General features: G+C 40.2%; 1 protein-coding gene across 1 annotated transcript in view; it reads left to right on the forward strand.

Moving 5' to 3' along the window:
- The window catches only part of TRHDE (thyrotropin releasing hormone degrading enzyme), a gene marked incomplete at both ends in the record, with an annotated part of 216780 nt that overhangs the window by 137725 nt on the left and 61655 nt on the right, over positions 1 to 17400 (forward strand). Inside the window, 2 exons of the mRNA XM_082497583.1 lie at positions 5627 to 5692; positions 8143 to 8330. Coding sequence (XP_082353709.1) covers positions 5627 to 5692; positions 8143 to 8330 — 254 coding nt within the window. The remainder of the gene's footprint in view (positions 1 to 5626; positions 5693 to 8142; positions 8331 to 17400) is intronic.

Genomic DNA, 17400 nt, shown 5'->3' on the forward strand with positions numbered 1-17400 from the left:
GCCAGTGAGTAACTTCATTTTTTGTTGGAGTAACACATTTTAATGCAATAATAAAGTATAGGAAGGATATTAACATTTTTGGTCATCTGGTAGAACTCACTGATGAAAGGTAAAGTATATTCCATGTCTGTAGTGTATTCTGTAGGTTGGCAGTTTTTGACAAGACTGCTGGAAGCAGTTTTGGGCACTCCTAGTAAAACTGGTGTAGATGGTGAAAAAGTTGCCTGGCTTACTTGACCTGGAAAAATCTGTTTCCAAGGTTTTTCTTAGCAGGCTTTGCAGTACTGCTTTGATAAGTCTGATCACAGCTGTTCTTTCAATTTGGAGATAGCTCTGCAGCTTGACTCACTGGTACAAATTAATTCTGACACAAATAGAGTTAACCCCCATCTAATTTACCTTATACAATGTTTACCATGACCAATAATGTGGATTTACCTACTCCTTATTTTGTACTCTACTGCTTGTCTGACTGCCCAGTCAGGAGGGTGATCACTTCTCATCCTTAAAGCTCTTTCTCAAGGGTTAGTCTGTTGTGCAGCTGAAAAACACTGCAAACCTAGTTGGCTATTTTAGCTTTCCTATTCAGTAGTCTTCCTCTCTTACGGGAATCTTCACTTCTTTGTAGCTTGCTGGTAGTGCTTTACCACTGGTTCTCATTCCCTCTTCTTTGTCACTCACCATTGCAAACATATGCAGTACCTTCCTCCCTCTGACCCTTGCCCAAGCTTTTTTATTTGAATGTTAGGCAACGTCAAGATAATATGTGATCGCAGCTTTGATGTTAGCAGTGTGAAGGGGGAAAAAAGGTGGCATGTTACAGTCAGTGACTCAGCATCTGTCAGATGGTGTCTGGTGGCTTACGGTTAAGTATACAAATTTCTGGGAAGACAAACACGCTGGATTTGATAGCCAGAGCCTTAGAGTCTGATTTCCACCTCTAAATCTTTGGTGAGATACAGCAGTCGTATAAAACTGTTCGACAAGAACATATTGTAGGCCGAAGGGAGGAGGATGTGCACCCAGGAGTAGGAATGAAATACAGAGGAGGGAGGTAGAGGCAAGTCTGCTGTTTCCTGAGCCCTGAGAAATGAGGGCATTCAGAGGAATGTAGCCACAAGAATTTGATGCCAAAATATTTTGCTGCTTTTTTTCTCACTCATCTTATATAATGGAATTTCCCAGTTATCTTTAGGAGAAAAAGTAAGTTATTCAATGTTAATCTGTTTCAGATCTCAGCACCACTCATATAAGTCAGGAGCTGTTCCTTCAGCCAACCAATCAACTTCATACAGATAAACTGAGAATGGAATTTGGTCCTAGAATTGATGTTTCAGTGCCTGGTTATAGATCTGAAGTCTCCCCTGAAAGTAAGATACACGTTTGGAGACTTATTCCCCCTTTACACTTGTATAACCTCTTTGCATTTATCAGTCTCTACCTTTTATTAGTTGTGAGCATTATCAGGTTTGGATGATGGGATAGTTCATTTTTTCGAAACCAAGAGGCTCAATCCCTAGCAGCACTGAGAGAACTAAGATTGCAAAGGGATAAAAGACTTTTTCCTTTTAAATAATCTCCTTTTCTTAAAAAAAGTCTAATACAATGAAAGACCTGCAAGTTTAATCAATACAGCATTACTAAAAACATCTTTCAAAATCCTTTAGCACTTTTCACTGTACTCCTATTTCTACTACTGTTCAAGCTATCTGCTTCGGTATTCAAATAGTAAAATAATTTAAAAAGCATTGAGCCTTTTGATTTTTTGGGGAGGATGAAGATTACTGTTTGACAAAACATTATATTATAGTCTAAACCTGTTGAGATTTTTTGCAAGATCTTAGGTTTTCATTGTGCAGTAATTGGACTTTGTTTTCATGGTGTGACAGACTGGGTTATGGTTTTTTTTTATTTGATGTTAAAAATTAACAAAAAACATGCCAGAAAACCACATTGTCTGATTAAATATTTTTTATTGATAGAGGTGAAGAGATCACATTCCATTATTCTTTTTGGTAAAGAGTGCCTTCATGTTTTAATGCCAAAACATTAAGAAGAGTGTTAGGAGAGGAGGCTTGCTGAAAATGTAAACCCAAATGATCTTTTTTTTGTGTGTGTGTTTGATTAATTTTCATGTTGAGTGACATTGCACTAAGGTCTGTGAACTCTCTTTCTACTTTCCCCATGACAAAGAAAACATTTAGAGATGGCGTTACAGTGAAGGAGAAAGGGGGGATTGTAGAAGAGCTCTTTTGAGCTTTGGGTTGTTAAAGGGGTTTTCATGCCATTATTTCTCCTCACACATACTGTAGGGTTATAGCTGGAAGTTAGGAAGGTGGCTGAAGCATATCTTCATGCTCCAGCATACTCCAGTTGATGGAACAGCTTTTGTAGGTGATAGACTTGTGAGTTTATGATGGGAAGCAGCCTTGCAGCCAGATGGTTCTGGGCGTATGTGTTTATGAGAAAGTGGCTTAAAGTCATTTTACCTCCTTTGGAGCTGTGCTGAGCACAGGTTAGATTCAGGCAACTGAGTCTTCAGTGTCATCCTCCTTTTTTGTTCTGTAGCTTGCATCTCTCTTCTGTTTGCTTTGGTTCTTTTCTATTCAATGTAAAGGCAAAGGAGAGGCTAATACTCCTGTCCTGAAGTATTACAATGAATGAGAACATGTCCTCTGCCCCTTTGCAAGCTCCTTAAGACTTAGATATGGGTCCCCAGGTGGAAAAATTGATTATATTCCTTAGAACAGACAAGCAGGGTATGTATAGATCTTTGGCTCCTATTTTAATACTTCCTGGGATGTATTTGATGCTGATATGTATAAATAAGCCTTTTCTCTTTAAGTTGAGTACCTGTCCATGAAAGGTACTTCAAGAGAGGCTGATAATTTGGTAATGAAAGTTCAGGCTGGGTCATGGTAACCCTAGCTAGCTTTGAAGTCAACAGCTTGGATGGTGGTAACAAAATGTAACTGTGCAGCATAGCTGGGAGTGTTTGGGTCTGGCGGTGTTCTCAAGTATAAAACCAAGCTCTGGTATGAGGACACATACGATACAGATCTGTAAAAGCATGAATGGCTTGGGGACAGTGAAGTAGGGAACAGTAATGCACTGTGTCTTCTAGTGCCAGAACTAGGGAGCAGCAGATGAAACCAGCAGATGGGCAGATGTTTGAAACGGGCATCTTCACACAACAGATCACTGAAGTGGGAAATACTTTCTTGTAAGGTGTTGCAAATGCTAAACATTTATATGGGTTCAGAAAGCAACTGGCCAAATTCACAGAAGGTAGCTGTTAAGTACAAAGATACTAATCTGCTCAGGATTCCTTGTGCTGTGAAGTGCTGGATGAGGGGACAGCATACCGGGGAAGCATCGCTGTCTGCTTGTCCTGTTTTATACCCTCCCTAGGTGTCTGCTACCTGTTACTGTTGAAAACAGGATACTCATATATGAGGACATTAGATGGGACCTGATTCAGTAACCCTTTGTGCCTGTAGAAAGCGCACTTGGATTTTGAATTACAATGTTGGTTTACTACTGAAAGCATATTTTGATGCTCACCGTCACTTAGGGCTGCTTTTTGTGTACTATGCATTTGATAACACTCCTAGTTTGATGCTATGTATTTCAATGCAACTTCCATGAAATAATGAAAAAAAATGGATGATCGAGTTGTATGGTACCAGGACTGTACTCGTGTTGTGTTTATCAGTGGGTTTTCTTACTGCATTGTAAATGTTAGGATTACTTTTGTTTTCCTTTGAGTGATAAACATATTAGCTTGAAGGGTAATAAATTTTTCACTGAGTGCCAAGCCACATCTAAACTTCCCAATCTGTGTATTGGGAGAAAAAACAAAAGAAAAGGGCAGAAGCATTTCATCCATTTGAAGTCTTTCTGAACACAAAATGCTAAAGTCAAATTTAATGTCTCATGGTAGATTGGTAAACAGGATTATTGCCTGGATGGAGTAAATTCTTGTGTTCCACCCATTTTGTTTTGCTGTGTAACGATTCTGAAAGCAACTCTCAGAAGGACCAATACATGCAGCATTTTCTAGTACTGCTTAGAATGCACACGTATATTTGTTGTTATTTATTTACCTCGTCCCACTTTTGTTTATTCCTATTTTAGCTTTTTAATTTGCAATTCAGCTTCCTTAGCTTTGAAAGCTATTGAGTATTTTACTGTGCCTTAAATGATTCGGTATTTTTAGACAAAGTGGAAGCACAGTGTGCTATAGGGGCAGCCTATATAATATTGCCTTTTTTTCAAAGTTAGTCTCATGACATTGTTAAGACTCGGCACTGCATTTACAGAGTCAGTGTTCTCATTTAGCCTTCCTACCCTGTGATTAAATGGGAGTTGCTGCTTGTTGTACTATGAGTTGGCTGACAAAAGCTAAATCTGTCACAGGTGCTACAGTTTGTGTATCAAAAAATTTGCTTTCCAAATACTAATTATTCCCAAAGTATCTTACTTCACACAAGGCACAGATAACAGAGTCAGCAATTTTGCCCCGGTTTTACTTCACTTGTGCTGTAAATAAGGGTTTGTCTCCTACCATTGTGTAAAGTGAAGACGGTAGAAATTCAAATGCAGAAGAACCCATTGATTTACAACCTCTGATGTGCTTTTTCATTTAATTCTTGCAATCAAAATGCTTGAAATGTATGTTACTCAAATAATCACTGCTGAATTTCACTTCTGTAATTGAATGAGCTGTTGGCTGGGGACATAGGATGGAGGGAAACTAACAGTGTAGTCTCTCCAGATGTCATTTAAATTGGAAGTATTTTATGCCTGAAAGGCCCAGGCCTAACCTGGTCATATGCTTAAACTATTAATTGGGGAAGTTAATTTAATATGATGGTAGCTTATTGGGAATTATCTTTCTGGTTGCTATGGGAGAAGAAGGGACCCTCAGTCATTGAAATGGCAGCTGGATAAGTAAAAGCATTCGGTTTGTGACCTCCTCAGACTCTGAGTCATGTATGTTGTGAATACTCCTGTGCCGAAGCATGGAATTGGGTTCCCGTCACCCCTCTTCCACAGCTCCCTGTCATGGAGAGCCTTTGTGATAACCTGTTATAGCCCCAGTTGCCGATATGATGTATTTTGACATTGAAGCACCAGTATCTCCCTAGATAAGCGTTTGTAGTTCAGGTAGGGTGTTGCTCAGTTAAATCTTTTATAACAAATCTAGTTTCATCCAAGTGAGTAAATTTTTGATAGTAGATGCAGAATGACCTGCTAAAATAGCAACTGGAACTCTGTTTCAGCAGTTTCTCCTTTCATTGCCGAGAATTACCTAGGAAGCCCTTCTGAGATTAGACAAGTATTTTAAATGTATATTCAAAATATTTAGCTTGTAGAGTGACTTACACAGAAAAGGAAGAGCATTGAATGCTGTAAACTAATTTTTTAGCAACAATTTTGGCATTGTAAACTAGCTTAAGAAACTGTTTATTTGTTCCCTTAGGATGAACATATTGTATATTTCTAGATTTCTGACAAATGCAAACATTGATGTGATTTAACTTCTAATAGCAGTGATTCACAGCTCTAGTTGTTTGGCTTGTATATAGTAACACTGATTTGTATTTTTATTTTATTTCTGTAGGACTATTTAACCATTCACAAGTATGGCAATGCAGCCAGAAATGATCTTTGGAACACATTGTCAAAGGTAAAATGCTTTAATCTATCGCACCAAGGGAGAAGCAGGAATTTACTGTGTTGTTTTTCTTGGTGAGGTTAGGAGTGAATAGTGCATATTGAGATCTTCAGACCCCAAAGCAAATATAAAAATTGATGCAAAGAAATTCCATTTGAGTTAACCTAGTGGCAACATCAAAATATGTTTTTGCAGCATTTCTATTTTTTGTTATGTTAGAATATATTTCCTTGCCTGTGCTATGTCACTGACGTGCGGTAAAAGATACTTCATGGAATCTGCTCTCATTGACTTCAGTGGCAGCATGCTGAGGCCCAAAAGCTGGAAAGCACATGAAAGTGCTGACCTTTGGCACGTACATCACGTGTGTCTGTGATTTCGTATGGAGTTATGATTTGTGTGAAGGACAAAACGAGTAAAGCTTTAAAGTTTGGTGTAAATGGATAACTATTTACTGTAGCATTTGGGATGCTGTAGAAACTTACAGTTGCTATGCCCATGCTGCCTTTGGTTTCTACGCCCAAGCTCAGCTTGAGTTTCTAGAGCCCGCTACAGGGATCTATAAGTTTAATTTTCATACAATTAGCCAAGCATGCCGGAATTTCTCGCCTGCAGAGCTCGTCTGGGCACTCCAGAATAAAGACAGAGCGCAAGCCAGTGTAGAGTACAGTCAGGGAGATTGGGCACAAGTACCAAGTCAAGCCATGTGTAAACGTGGTAATCTAGTTGTAACTCTTGACACCAAAGCTGGGATTCAGCTGGAGGTCAAGACATCTGCGTTTATCTACACGAGCAAGTATATTGTTGTCAATGAGGGCTGGATTCAGTTGCCTGTTCATAGACATCTAACAAGGTTTATCATAATTTGTCCTACCTGGCTTCCAGCTGCCACATGAGATAAGTATGTCTGCTGTAGGTCCACCATCTGCAAGGATGTGTTGAATATTTTAGGACATCTCGTTTGACACTTGGTGAATAGGAACAACTGGAGTGCCAGAAATCTAGCCAATACAGTCAGCAGAGCATAGAGACCAATTCAGTTGACTAGCCACTACACAATTATTTTAAAAGGAGCCCAAACCACTAACTGTTGACCAGGGGCTTGAGGCAGTTGTTCAAATAGAGGCAACTAGTGCCAAATTAGGTGCAGTAGAGTATTCAAGACATTCGGTGGGTGTAATCGATTTCATGCAAGATCTGTGGAGAAATCTGTACCCTTCTGGGGTGGCAGGTAAAGGTCAAATGATATTAGCCACCTATGCGTGGGCAGGTGAACTGAGTCCAATGTCTGTACTGACTGTATGTGAGAGTTGAGATGTGTAACATACAGTCAGGCTCAAATATATGTCTTAATCTGAAGTTGAATGCCACTGCAAAAGTCTTTCTTGCTTCTCGCTTGTGTCTTCCTCTGTTAAAAGTTCTGAGTGATGGGCGGTCAGAGGGGTGAATGTAATCTTGAAAGAACAGCAGAACCCACAGGTAACAAAATAGAATAAAAATGAGACTGTATTCTGGTCCGTAACCACTATGGCCATACTGTATGCTCAAATCTATTGTAAAGACTATTAATTCTTTTTGCCTCACCGGTAAGCACATTTGTTGCCAGCTGCCTTGTTCCTAATGCATTGCAATTGCAGCTTAATTTCTGAAGACTTCTTGCTGGGTTCTGCTTGTATTCATCAGAGGTTGCTCAGTCTGTGATTTAGGACTGTTCGGCGACTAAGGACATTTCCATCGCTGAAGAGCAAATGGCGCCTGTCATTCTTCTCATACCAAGTCTCATCTTCCATCACGTCATGTTATCTATTTCTGTTTCAGATGAAAATCCACTTGTAAAACAGCATTTTTATTGACGTGCGGTATTAAATATGAACACATTAATCCTCCATGTGTTATGACAGGTGCAGTTTATGAAGGAGCTGGGGATATTTTTTTAGATATGGCCTCACTTTGGATATGAGGGACGGTATATTCAAATAACTAGTCATTTGATTTTCAGAACAGAGAAGCTCTGTACTTTTAGACATCGGTCCCTTTTAATATTCCTTATTGTAGGTACCTTAGATCAACTAACACTGAGTCTTTTTTAACCTTAGCTGGTCAAGAATATCTTTTGGAGACAGCCACCCAGTATTTCTGTGGCTCTTGTCAAAACCCTGTAAAGCGGGTTGTTTCTTCTGTTACAGCAAAAGTGCCTGAATTATGTGGGAGGCATGACTTTCTGACTGTCACTCTCCTCTCTGGCAAGATTGCTCAATGTTTATTTTTAAGATAGACAGAGACTGTTGCTTAAGTTATGTAGTGTGTGTGTACTGGGTGTAAATGTGTGTGTGTGCATGTGTGATGGTTATTTTAACCTCTAAATCTAATTATGGTCTCTGGGACAAAAAAAAAAAAAAAAGTTTTATATGTTGGATGGTGATAGTGCTTCAACGTATTGAAACTTTTCTTTTTTCTTGAAGGCTTTAAAAAGGGTTGGAAAATCTGTAAATATCCAAGAAGTAATGGATCAGTGGACACTACAGATGGGTTATCCTGTTATCACTATCTTGGGAAATGAAACTACGGACAATGTCATTGTGATCTCTCAAGAACGTTTTGTTTATGATAGTGATGCTAAACCCAAGGATCCTGCCCTTGGAGACAACAGGTACTTACATTTCTCAATGAATATCTTTCAAGAGGCATTAGTTGTTTAAGTGCTTCATGTGTGCATTTTTATGAAGAAGGCTCTTAAGAAATCTCTGAGCTTTGCTTGGTATCAACAGCATGTGGTGACCCTTCCATTTGAACTGTAGTAAAGATGAGGCTAGTTAAAAGAATTGAAAAAAAATCATTAGAGTAATAGAACAACAAGATAAAGCTCTTAATGTGCCCATTTGCATCCTGACAGTTCTCTCTGTGACTACATCTTACATCACAAATCTGTTTCTTCTCCTTTTCTTTTGATTTTGTCACACTCCATGAAGTAACTTGGAATGTGGTTGGAAGGTCTGATACTTTTTTTTAAAGTAATTATTTGGACCGGACCTCTCCACACTCATACATTGAGTAGGCAGATGTAACTGTGTGTCAGGTGTATACCTTGCTTGACTTGGGAAGCAGTCAAGAGCTGAACTGGACCTCTGTACAAGGCAAGGGGTTCCAGCTGTTCACTTTTGAAGCCAGCTGAACTGGTCCTATGAGGACTATTACGTTGGTGGAAATCGGCAGGCATTTACGGATCTCTGCCCCTACCCTTTTTCTACTTCTTAGATTGTTTCGTTCCTGCTCCCGACTGACTCCACGCACTTCCCTCATCCCAGAGACAAGCTGACATTCCTGGCTGATGCTGGGGAATCCTCATCATATTGTTTAAAGCAGTTTTTGCATTGTATTTTTAAGGCCAAGGATATAGAGCTGATGCTAGAGAATTGAAGCTTAGCCTTAGAAGCTTCTGTGTTCCTCTGTTCATTAAAAAGGGCACGCTGTCAACCTTGAGTACTCTGTGCTTGTCCAGTAGATTTAAATCATTAAGAGGTAAAATTTAATACCAAATTTTGCTTGACACATTTGGAGCTTACAGAATATTCCTGTTGAGGAAGGCCTAAAAATACGTTTATTGGAAAATGTTTAGAAGCACTTTATCCTTTTTTAGAACATGAATATTAGGGAACTCAAACATGATACTGAGTAAATTGTTGTTTTTCTGGCTGTATTGGAACAACCTAGGAGGGTATTAAGCATCTGTTTAAGTTCTGGGCTGAAATTAGTTCCTTTGTGAGAAAGAGATAAAACAAGTGAATGTGGACTGTTGGAAGTGTTCATGACTCACAGTTCATTGCAGCATAAGAGAGATTCTCCCTTATTCACTTGAAAATTTCTTTTGTGCAAGTGTATATACCCATAATGTAATGTGACTGGATTTTACTACTCAGAAAAACAGAGATTATTAGGTTTTTTGATTGATTAAAACAGAGATAGATGTTAAGCCTTTTAAGTATTGTAGAGGCTTTTTAAAACAGATGTGCTAGGTACTCAGTATTGATTGTAGTAACTGTTGCTGTAACTCATGAGTAAAGACTACTGGGTGTGTAAGTGTTTTGCAAGGTGGAACATGAGGGTGAGAATTAGACTTAGTTTTATTTTCATGTGACATTAATTCCGAAATCATCTTGAGACAGGTGGAAGGGTAGTGTTCTGCACCAAGAGGGCAAGTTACGCTGGGTTTCTTAGGAGGTTTTGTCTACAGATTCTATCACAATTATAATTTCTAAACATTGGAAGTAAGTTTTAGTGCTAGAGAGAGCACAGAAAAAGATATCAGCATGGGCTCTGCCAGGAATTTACTGTCCTTGTTAGGCAGTACAATACATATTATATGTATCTCCTTTGGCAATTCTCTGTTCTGTTCTACCCTCTTCAGATTTGTTTTTCTCTGTGCTTCCATGTCCTTTTAACCACAAATGGGAAGGAAGCACCTTGCTCAAGGAAGGCTTTACAGATGGGATGTTTACTCCAGCCAGTTAGATGATGGAGCTATTTTGCCACTTCCCAGTTAAAGTTATTTGAAAATCATGTGACATAAGTATAAACACCAAAAACCAGGAACTGTATACATTTAGCAAAAGGCAAAATTTGCCTATGCCATTCATCGTCCAAATACCATCCACCAATTTATATTAAAGTCGTATGGCTTAGTTATAAATTAGTGTCTAGATTGTTATAACAGTGACCATGCAGTTTGTTGGTGCACTGCCCATAGGCACGTGTAGCGTGGTATGCACAGTGACTCTGTACCATTAAACGTCCTTTCATACCATCAAATTAGGTAGAAAAACAAGAATGACATACTGAAAATAAATTTAACCTTTCTGCCAGCAATGACCTAGATATTCTTCATGATTTTTGTGATTTTTTTGTTGTTTTTTTTATTGGAAAAATCACTATTGCTTCAATTATTGTGAAAGCAGCAACAGGGAGAATCACATTAATGTGGTGTCATCTGATAAATCATGATACGTTACTCCGCAATTGTATGACATGATACGAAGGGGCCAGTTTTTCTACAAGTACACAAAAGGGGGTTGATAGCTGGAATGGAAACAGCACGTTGACGGACGTTCAGCGCTGTTGCAAACTGCAGCACCCTGGCTGATTCTGCAGGTGCTTTTGGTCGGGAAGCCGGCAAGGGTTTACTGACTGGTTCAGCGGGGCCTGATAGCACAGGTAAGCGTTGCGGGAGGCACAGAAGTGTATATAGATACATATATAATGTCAGTCTGCAGGCTTTAGGGGTGTTACGTATCAGTGGCCTAATTCACAGTCCAATAAAGTCGGTGCTCATCTCCCCTGCGTGACCCATGAATTAGGCATTGGACACGTGGCTCCCTGGGGAACCATAATAGGCACTGTAAATAACGGGGAGCAAATGGTATTTATGCCACATTTGAGGCTCTGCTCTCGCAGAGCAGGCAACATTGGCTTCCTTAGAGTGGTTTATCTATGGATTAATCGTGACGATCATTTTAAACACCATAAATAGTAAAGCTGCACAAAACCACAAAAAAATGTACCAGTCCAGGCCTTTCCAGGAGTTTATCATCTAAACAGACAACACGATATGCACTGGAAGGCTCCGGGGAAGGCTCTTAAAGCATCCATCTGCCACATAGTCTTTAGTTATCCAGAGGTGGGGCTGTAGTTCGGCATGGCACAGCAATAAATGTCAGTTCTATTGCCTTCAAAGTGATGAGGAGTTTAAACTTCTGGTTCAGACCCTCTCTAGGCAAATTTAACTTTGCCTTCCTTTAGAAAGATTCACTTCAGAGTAGGTCTTTCAGATCTATCTGCTGCATAAGAAATGCAAATAAAGAGGCAACTGAATGTTTCAGAATCATTCTAGTTTTATAAAATGTCTGTGCTTTTCTTTATGCTATGTATTTATGCAGCAATTAACTGTTAAAAATGAAATGTGAAGCAGCATATTTAATTTTGCTCTCTGAAATCATATAGACGAATATAGAAGTAGCAAGCATATTTTTCTAAGTGGTAAATGGTAGAAGTGAACATTGTTGATACCTTTGGCAGTGGTTTTCTCCTAGTTCTGCCTAGTCCATTACTATAAATGTCTTTAATTCTACTGCAGAAGAGAATGATTACATATAGTTGATTTTCCCAACTCATGTAGAGTTGGACTACTTTTCTCTCTGTAACTGCAGAAAAATGTGTTTCAAGGGCGATACATATATAAACTGTGATTTATCTGTGTGTGTAGAATTGACTGTGTGGCACACTGGGCTGTAACATTTGGCCTGAAATTACAGAAGGTACACAATTCCGCTTCTTCGCAAACTGAGCATAGATTTTACTTGACACTTACGCCTTTACATGATCCATACTTCTCATTTTATGAGAGAATAAAAATAACAATGACAAACACTGTTTCTAGGAACGCCATTCCTTAGAAGGGCCAAAATCACCGGGCTTTGATTTGAATGTCAAAGCCTGTGGTTGGTACAATGTTTCAGTAGCAATTTCGGCTTATCCAAGCAAAAGTTTAAAACTCCTGTAATAACTGTATAATTCATATTCTTCCCTCAAATAAAAATCCTTTAGTTCAGTCCTGGACTCCTTTATACCCTGTGAATCCTGTGAGAACGGATTATGCCCTTATATTATAAGGCTATAGGGGATGAGGTGATATTCCATCTGACAAGGTTCAGTGGGTTTCCCTGCTGACAGAGAAAATGATGATTTTAAGGCACTGGTCTCATCCATCATTACAAGAATGGCTCGCAGATATGACAAGAAATCTTATGAAAAATAATCTGTGGTCTAGACAATAAACTAATCAGTTTTGATGAAATCCATAAACCTTTTATACACCGTATTGAAGAGCAGACCGAAGCTTTCTGGTTATGGGTATAAGTTTTGCCTTTTAAAAATATACTGAGCTTGTCGCTTCAAAAGTAGAGAAATAACCTTTCCGATGTTATCAAAATAATTAAGTTCATATTGCTGAGGTAATATTCACTTGTATAGTGTTCTTATCATGCACGCAGTTTCCGTAGCTAATCTTTGCTTGTTCATGATAATATCCTAAAGGGAAGTGTCTCGCCAGGCATTGAACACAGCTAGCTGTGAGGAAAGAGAGAAAAGGAAGAGGTACAAATCAGGATACGGACAGGGTATTCACACGTGCTGTAGTGTGGTAATCCTCGGTGCCTTTCTCCATGTCGTTGGACTAGGGAAAATTCAGTTGAACGGTGCAAGCCAGGGACATGACCAGCAAAATTAGAGCTGTAGAGACTCATGGGTCTGACAACATGTAGTACTATGACAACTGAAAGGCTTTACAACGGGCAGCAGAGCTGCTCAGCAGTCACTCCACTCTGAGATGAGTGATTAACTGCAGAATTTATTTCCCTTCAAGTCTCTTCTGAATTTCCTACACAAAGCTCATCTATTCAGGCTTTGCAGAAAAAGGACTGTGCTTGTCCCTTTACTGATAATTATTTGAATAGTGAAAGCATAGCTGCGTTTGGATATCGCCATGTGTATTCTTATTTGTATGGCATTATCACTTGAGCAGCGATGGGGAACTTACTCTGTCCATTTATCAGCTGAGGGACTGGCTAAACACAAAACAAGATGCTAGAAGCACAAGGGGAATGCTGATAAGTATCTTTGAGATCTTAGAGCAATCATGGAATAATGTAGCATATGTAGTATTAATTATATAATAAAAAGGACCATAATATGGACAAATACTGTTCTGTAAGCTGAGAAAAAAGGGCTAACAAAATATAAATATAAGAAGAAGTACTCAGTTACCTCCCTGTCTTCAGGAAATATCCTCTAATCTTACATTTTCTCATGTCCTTTGAATATTTTCTTGTTACGCCTTTCAACTTTACTATACCTCAAAGATTACGCTTATATCAGCTTTTCTCCTAGAAACGGCTTTTGTGTTGCTACCTAGGGAGTGGATGTGGTACCCTGGTTCGTGCTGACTGTCCCGAGTGCCTCTATATCAACTATAATAATGATGAAGCTCTGGGGAAGGAACGTACTGGTATTAGGCACAGAGGAAATGGAATTATCAGGAACTAGATTAAAAAATCAAGAATCCTTAGTGAAGCACAGAACTATGTGTGAACACAGCCAGACACTGATTTGACCAGTTTTTTTGCTGGTCAAGCAGGGACTTGAAAATACCTCTTCTTACAGAAGGGTGAGAAAGTGTGGGGAGCTCCTTCTCTTTTCATGTACACTGCTGTTTAGTAGAAGACAGCTTTATGACACCAATAGATTTTGTCCTTCGGTGTGTATAAGGACATTCCTTGACCCCAGCAGCCTGAGAGAGGACAGCGCTGCGCAGAGTGCTGCTCCTCCAAACCAGCAGGCAGAAGAGCTGCTTCTGCAGGTGACCTGGAGGACGCCAGCCTGCCTCGGGAGCGCGCGGGAGGAGTGCCTTTGCTGTTGGATTTTGCCAGCCCCAATACTTGTGCTGCGCACTGCCTGCTACGATAGGGTATTTTTGCTGTAGAAGCCACCGGAGAGTCCCCAGTCTTTTGTCTTGCCTTTTTATTTTGTAGAGGCTTTTCTGATTGTTGCATTATTATTAAATCAGAATGGGAAGCACTCTTAAAATTTGTTTCTGCACATTTCTGTGCTGATATGTCTTCAGCAAGATGTTGCTGCTAGCAAAGATCTCAGAAATGCCAGTTTTAATTTAACACTTTATTTCCAAAATCATTTCACAGCTTCTATTTGCGAGAAACACTTCCCACTAGGCAAACATCCAGGATGCTCTGGTGTGCAGGATATGGGCAACTTTCAGTGTTAGAATTTGCAGAATGCTAAAGGAGACGAAATTGGTGTATTGTGTCATTGCTTCCTGTGCGGTGGCAGCACTCGTACCCTGACAGAAGTTAGGCTGACAGGGAAAAGCTGCTGCTGTATTTTATTATCACTGGGGACTGTGTCACTTTCCTCATCTTATTTGCTAATACTAATTCTCAGGAATTACTTGATACCCAACCTAGTTAATTAACTCACATTAATTAAATCCATTTCATGGTGAGGGAAGGAGCATGTACTTGAGGGCAGCACGGTGTTTTAATTCAGAGTGAGGTGGGGAGGCGAAGAAGACAATCAGGATGGCAATGCTGGTGGGGAGCTGCCTAGCATGGAGGGGCAGGGAAAGGGAACGCTGTGTGACAGGGTGCAGGTATGAGCCGGATCTGGGAGCATTAAAAATGTTCAGCTGGAACAGGGAAAATATGGAGAACCAGGGAAATGGAGAAGGTTGTTAAGATGAGGGCTTTAGTGAAGTAAAGAGCAGACTGGGGAAAGCCCAAACAGCATTTGGCAGAGACAAGGGTAATGGGAGGGATGAAGGTGGATAAATGTCATATTTTGGTGGCTTTGTAAAGATCAGACATGTGGATTCCCCACTGTAGATCAGAGGATGAAAGTACCAACATGCTTTTTTTTTTCACCTCTTCTTCCTTTTGCCTTCTTAAGTTGCTAATAATGGATTTTTTCCTTATCTCTGTATGTGAGCCTTCATGGTCAATAGTAGAATCTCAGGTTTTATGGAGAAGATATTTTGGTGAGGGACTGTTAGGGAAGTTTACTGAGGAAGAAGAAACTATCATAGGAGTTATATTTTAATCTTCACAGTATTCTGAGGGAAAAATCAGAACTGAACATTGGAATACACTGAAAAATCACAGAATGGTCAGGGTTGGAAGGGACCTCTGGAGATCATCTAGTCCAACGCCCCCACCAAAGCAGGGTCACCTACAGCAGGTTGCACAGGACAGCGTCCAGGCGGGTTTTGAACGTCTCCAGAGTGGGAGACTCCACAACCTCTCTGGGCAGCCTGTGCCAGTGCCCTGCCACCCTCAAAGTAAAGAAGTTCCTCCTCATGTTTAGGTGGAACTTCCTATGTTCAAGTTTGTGCCCATTACCTCTTGTCCCATCACTGGGCACCACTGAAAAAAGACTGTTCCCATCCCCCTGGCACCCACCCTTTAAGTATTTATAAGCATTAATAAGACCCCCCCTCAATCTTATTTTCTTTAGACTGAAAAGACCCAAGTCCCAGAGCCTTTCCTCATAGGTGAGATGTTCCAATCCCCTAATCATCTTTGGACCCTCTCCAGCAGATCCCTGTCTTTCTTGAACTGGGGAGCCCAGAACTGGACACAGTACTCCAGATGCAGCCTCACCAGGGCAGAGTAGAGGGGGAGAATGACCTCCCTTGACCTGCTGGCCACACTCTTCTTGATGTGCCCCAGGATGCCATTGGCCTTTTTGTCCACCAGGGCATATTGCCGGCTCATGGTCATCCTGTTGTCCACCAGGACTCCCAGGTCCCTTTCCACAGAGCTGCTATCCAGGAGGCCAGCCCCCAACCTGTTCTGATGCATGGGGTTATTCCTCCCCAGGTGCAGTACCCTACACTTGCCCTTGTTGAATTTCATAAGGTTTCTCTCTGCCCAACTCTCCAGCCTGTCCAGGTCACGCTATATGGCGGCACAGCCTTCTGGCGTGTCAGCCACTCCTCCCAGTTTTGTGTCATCTGCAAACTTGCTGATGGTACACTCTATCCCTTCATCCAGGTCATTGATAAATATATTGAACAGGACTGGACCCAGTACTGACCCCTGAGGGACACCACTCATTACTGACCTCCAAAAATGCTTGGCACTAAGTCTCTGAGAACATACTGGAGGTTTGTAGATACAGGTAAAATGCTGCTCTTATTCTTACTAGGCGAGGTCCCTCCTCAGCTCATAACACATCCTTCCACTCCTAATTATGTTCAGATAAATCTCAGATCTGCACTCTGTAGTCAAGGGACTATGCTCATGGGTAAAGGACAACACAGAGATGGGGTTTGCATGATCAGCACCATGTGTGCAATTCTGCAAGGATGTTTTGGGCTGGTGCAAGATGGAACAGAGGATGCAGGAGAGATTAAGGGCCCTTATTGGAGGGTAAAGAGGCAGCTTTTAGAATAGACACTTAACACTGCTTAAAGCCAGGTTCTTTCTATCCATCTCTGACTCAGCACCCAAAATTGCTTGTCACTTTTGATAATGAAGCCTTTTGTGTTTTAGTGTAAAAAGGTAATGTTAGGCAGGGAGGAGAAAGCATGTACTGACAAAGAATTTGTAGTATTTGTTCTTTGCCTACAATATTTTTCTAAATTTAGTAAGGTACTCTGCTAGCACTGACACTGAAATGAGTCAATTTTAAAGAGCCCCATAATATTTATAACCGCCTCATTTATAATTTATTTTGGTATGAAATGTTAAGCTAAAATTACACAGAATTTTGTAGAAGGTTTAGTAATCAGAAACTTATAATCAGATAATATTATATTATTATCAGACAATGCAATTTTTTTTTCTTTTCAAATTGGGTAATTTAACTCGAATTAACTCGTTTGAATTACCTTGTGTCCACCCTTTAAAAAGCAATCAGACCAAAGAAGACTGGGGTTTGTATGGGATGGCTGGGGAGATACAGCTGTTTTCTAACAGAAAACATACTGTCATCTTAAGGCAGTCCCACAGTGCAGAGCCACAGAGGGGCTCTTTCATGCTAATGCTGCTGTTACAGCACTGAAACCTTTTCTTATGTCTGGGACTTTGTGGTTTCATTGCATTGGTAAGGTCATTATATTTGGCATAAGACTCCTGAAGAATGTAAATGTTTTTCCC

Source organism: Vanellus vanellus (assembly GCF_965231255.1).
Source record: "Vanellus vanellus genome assembly, chromosome: 1".
Lineage (NCBI taxonomy): Eukaryota > Metazoa > Chordata > Aves > Charadriiformes > Charadriidae > Vanellus > Vanellus vanellus.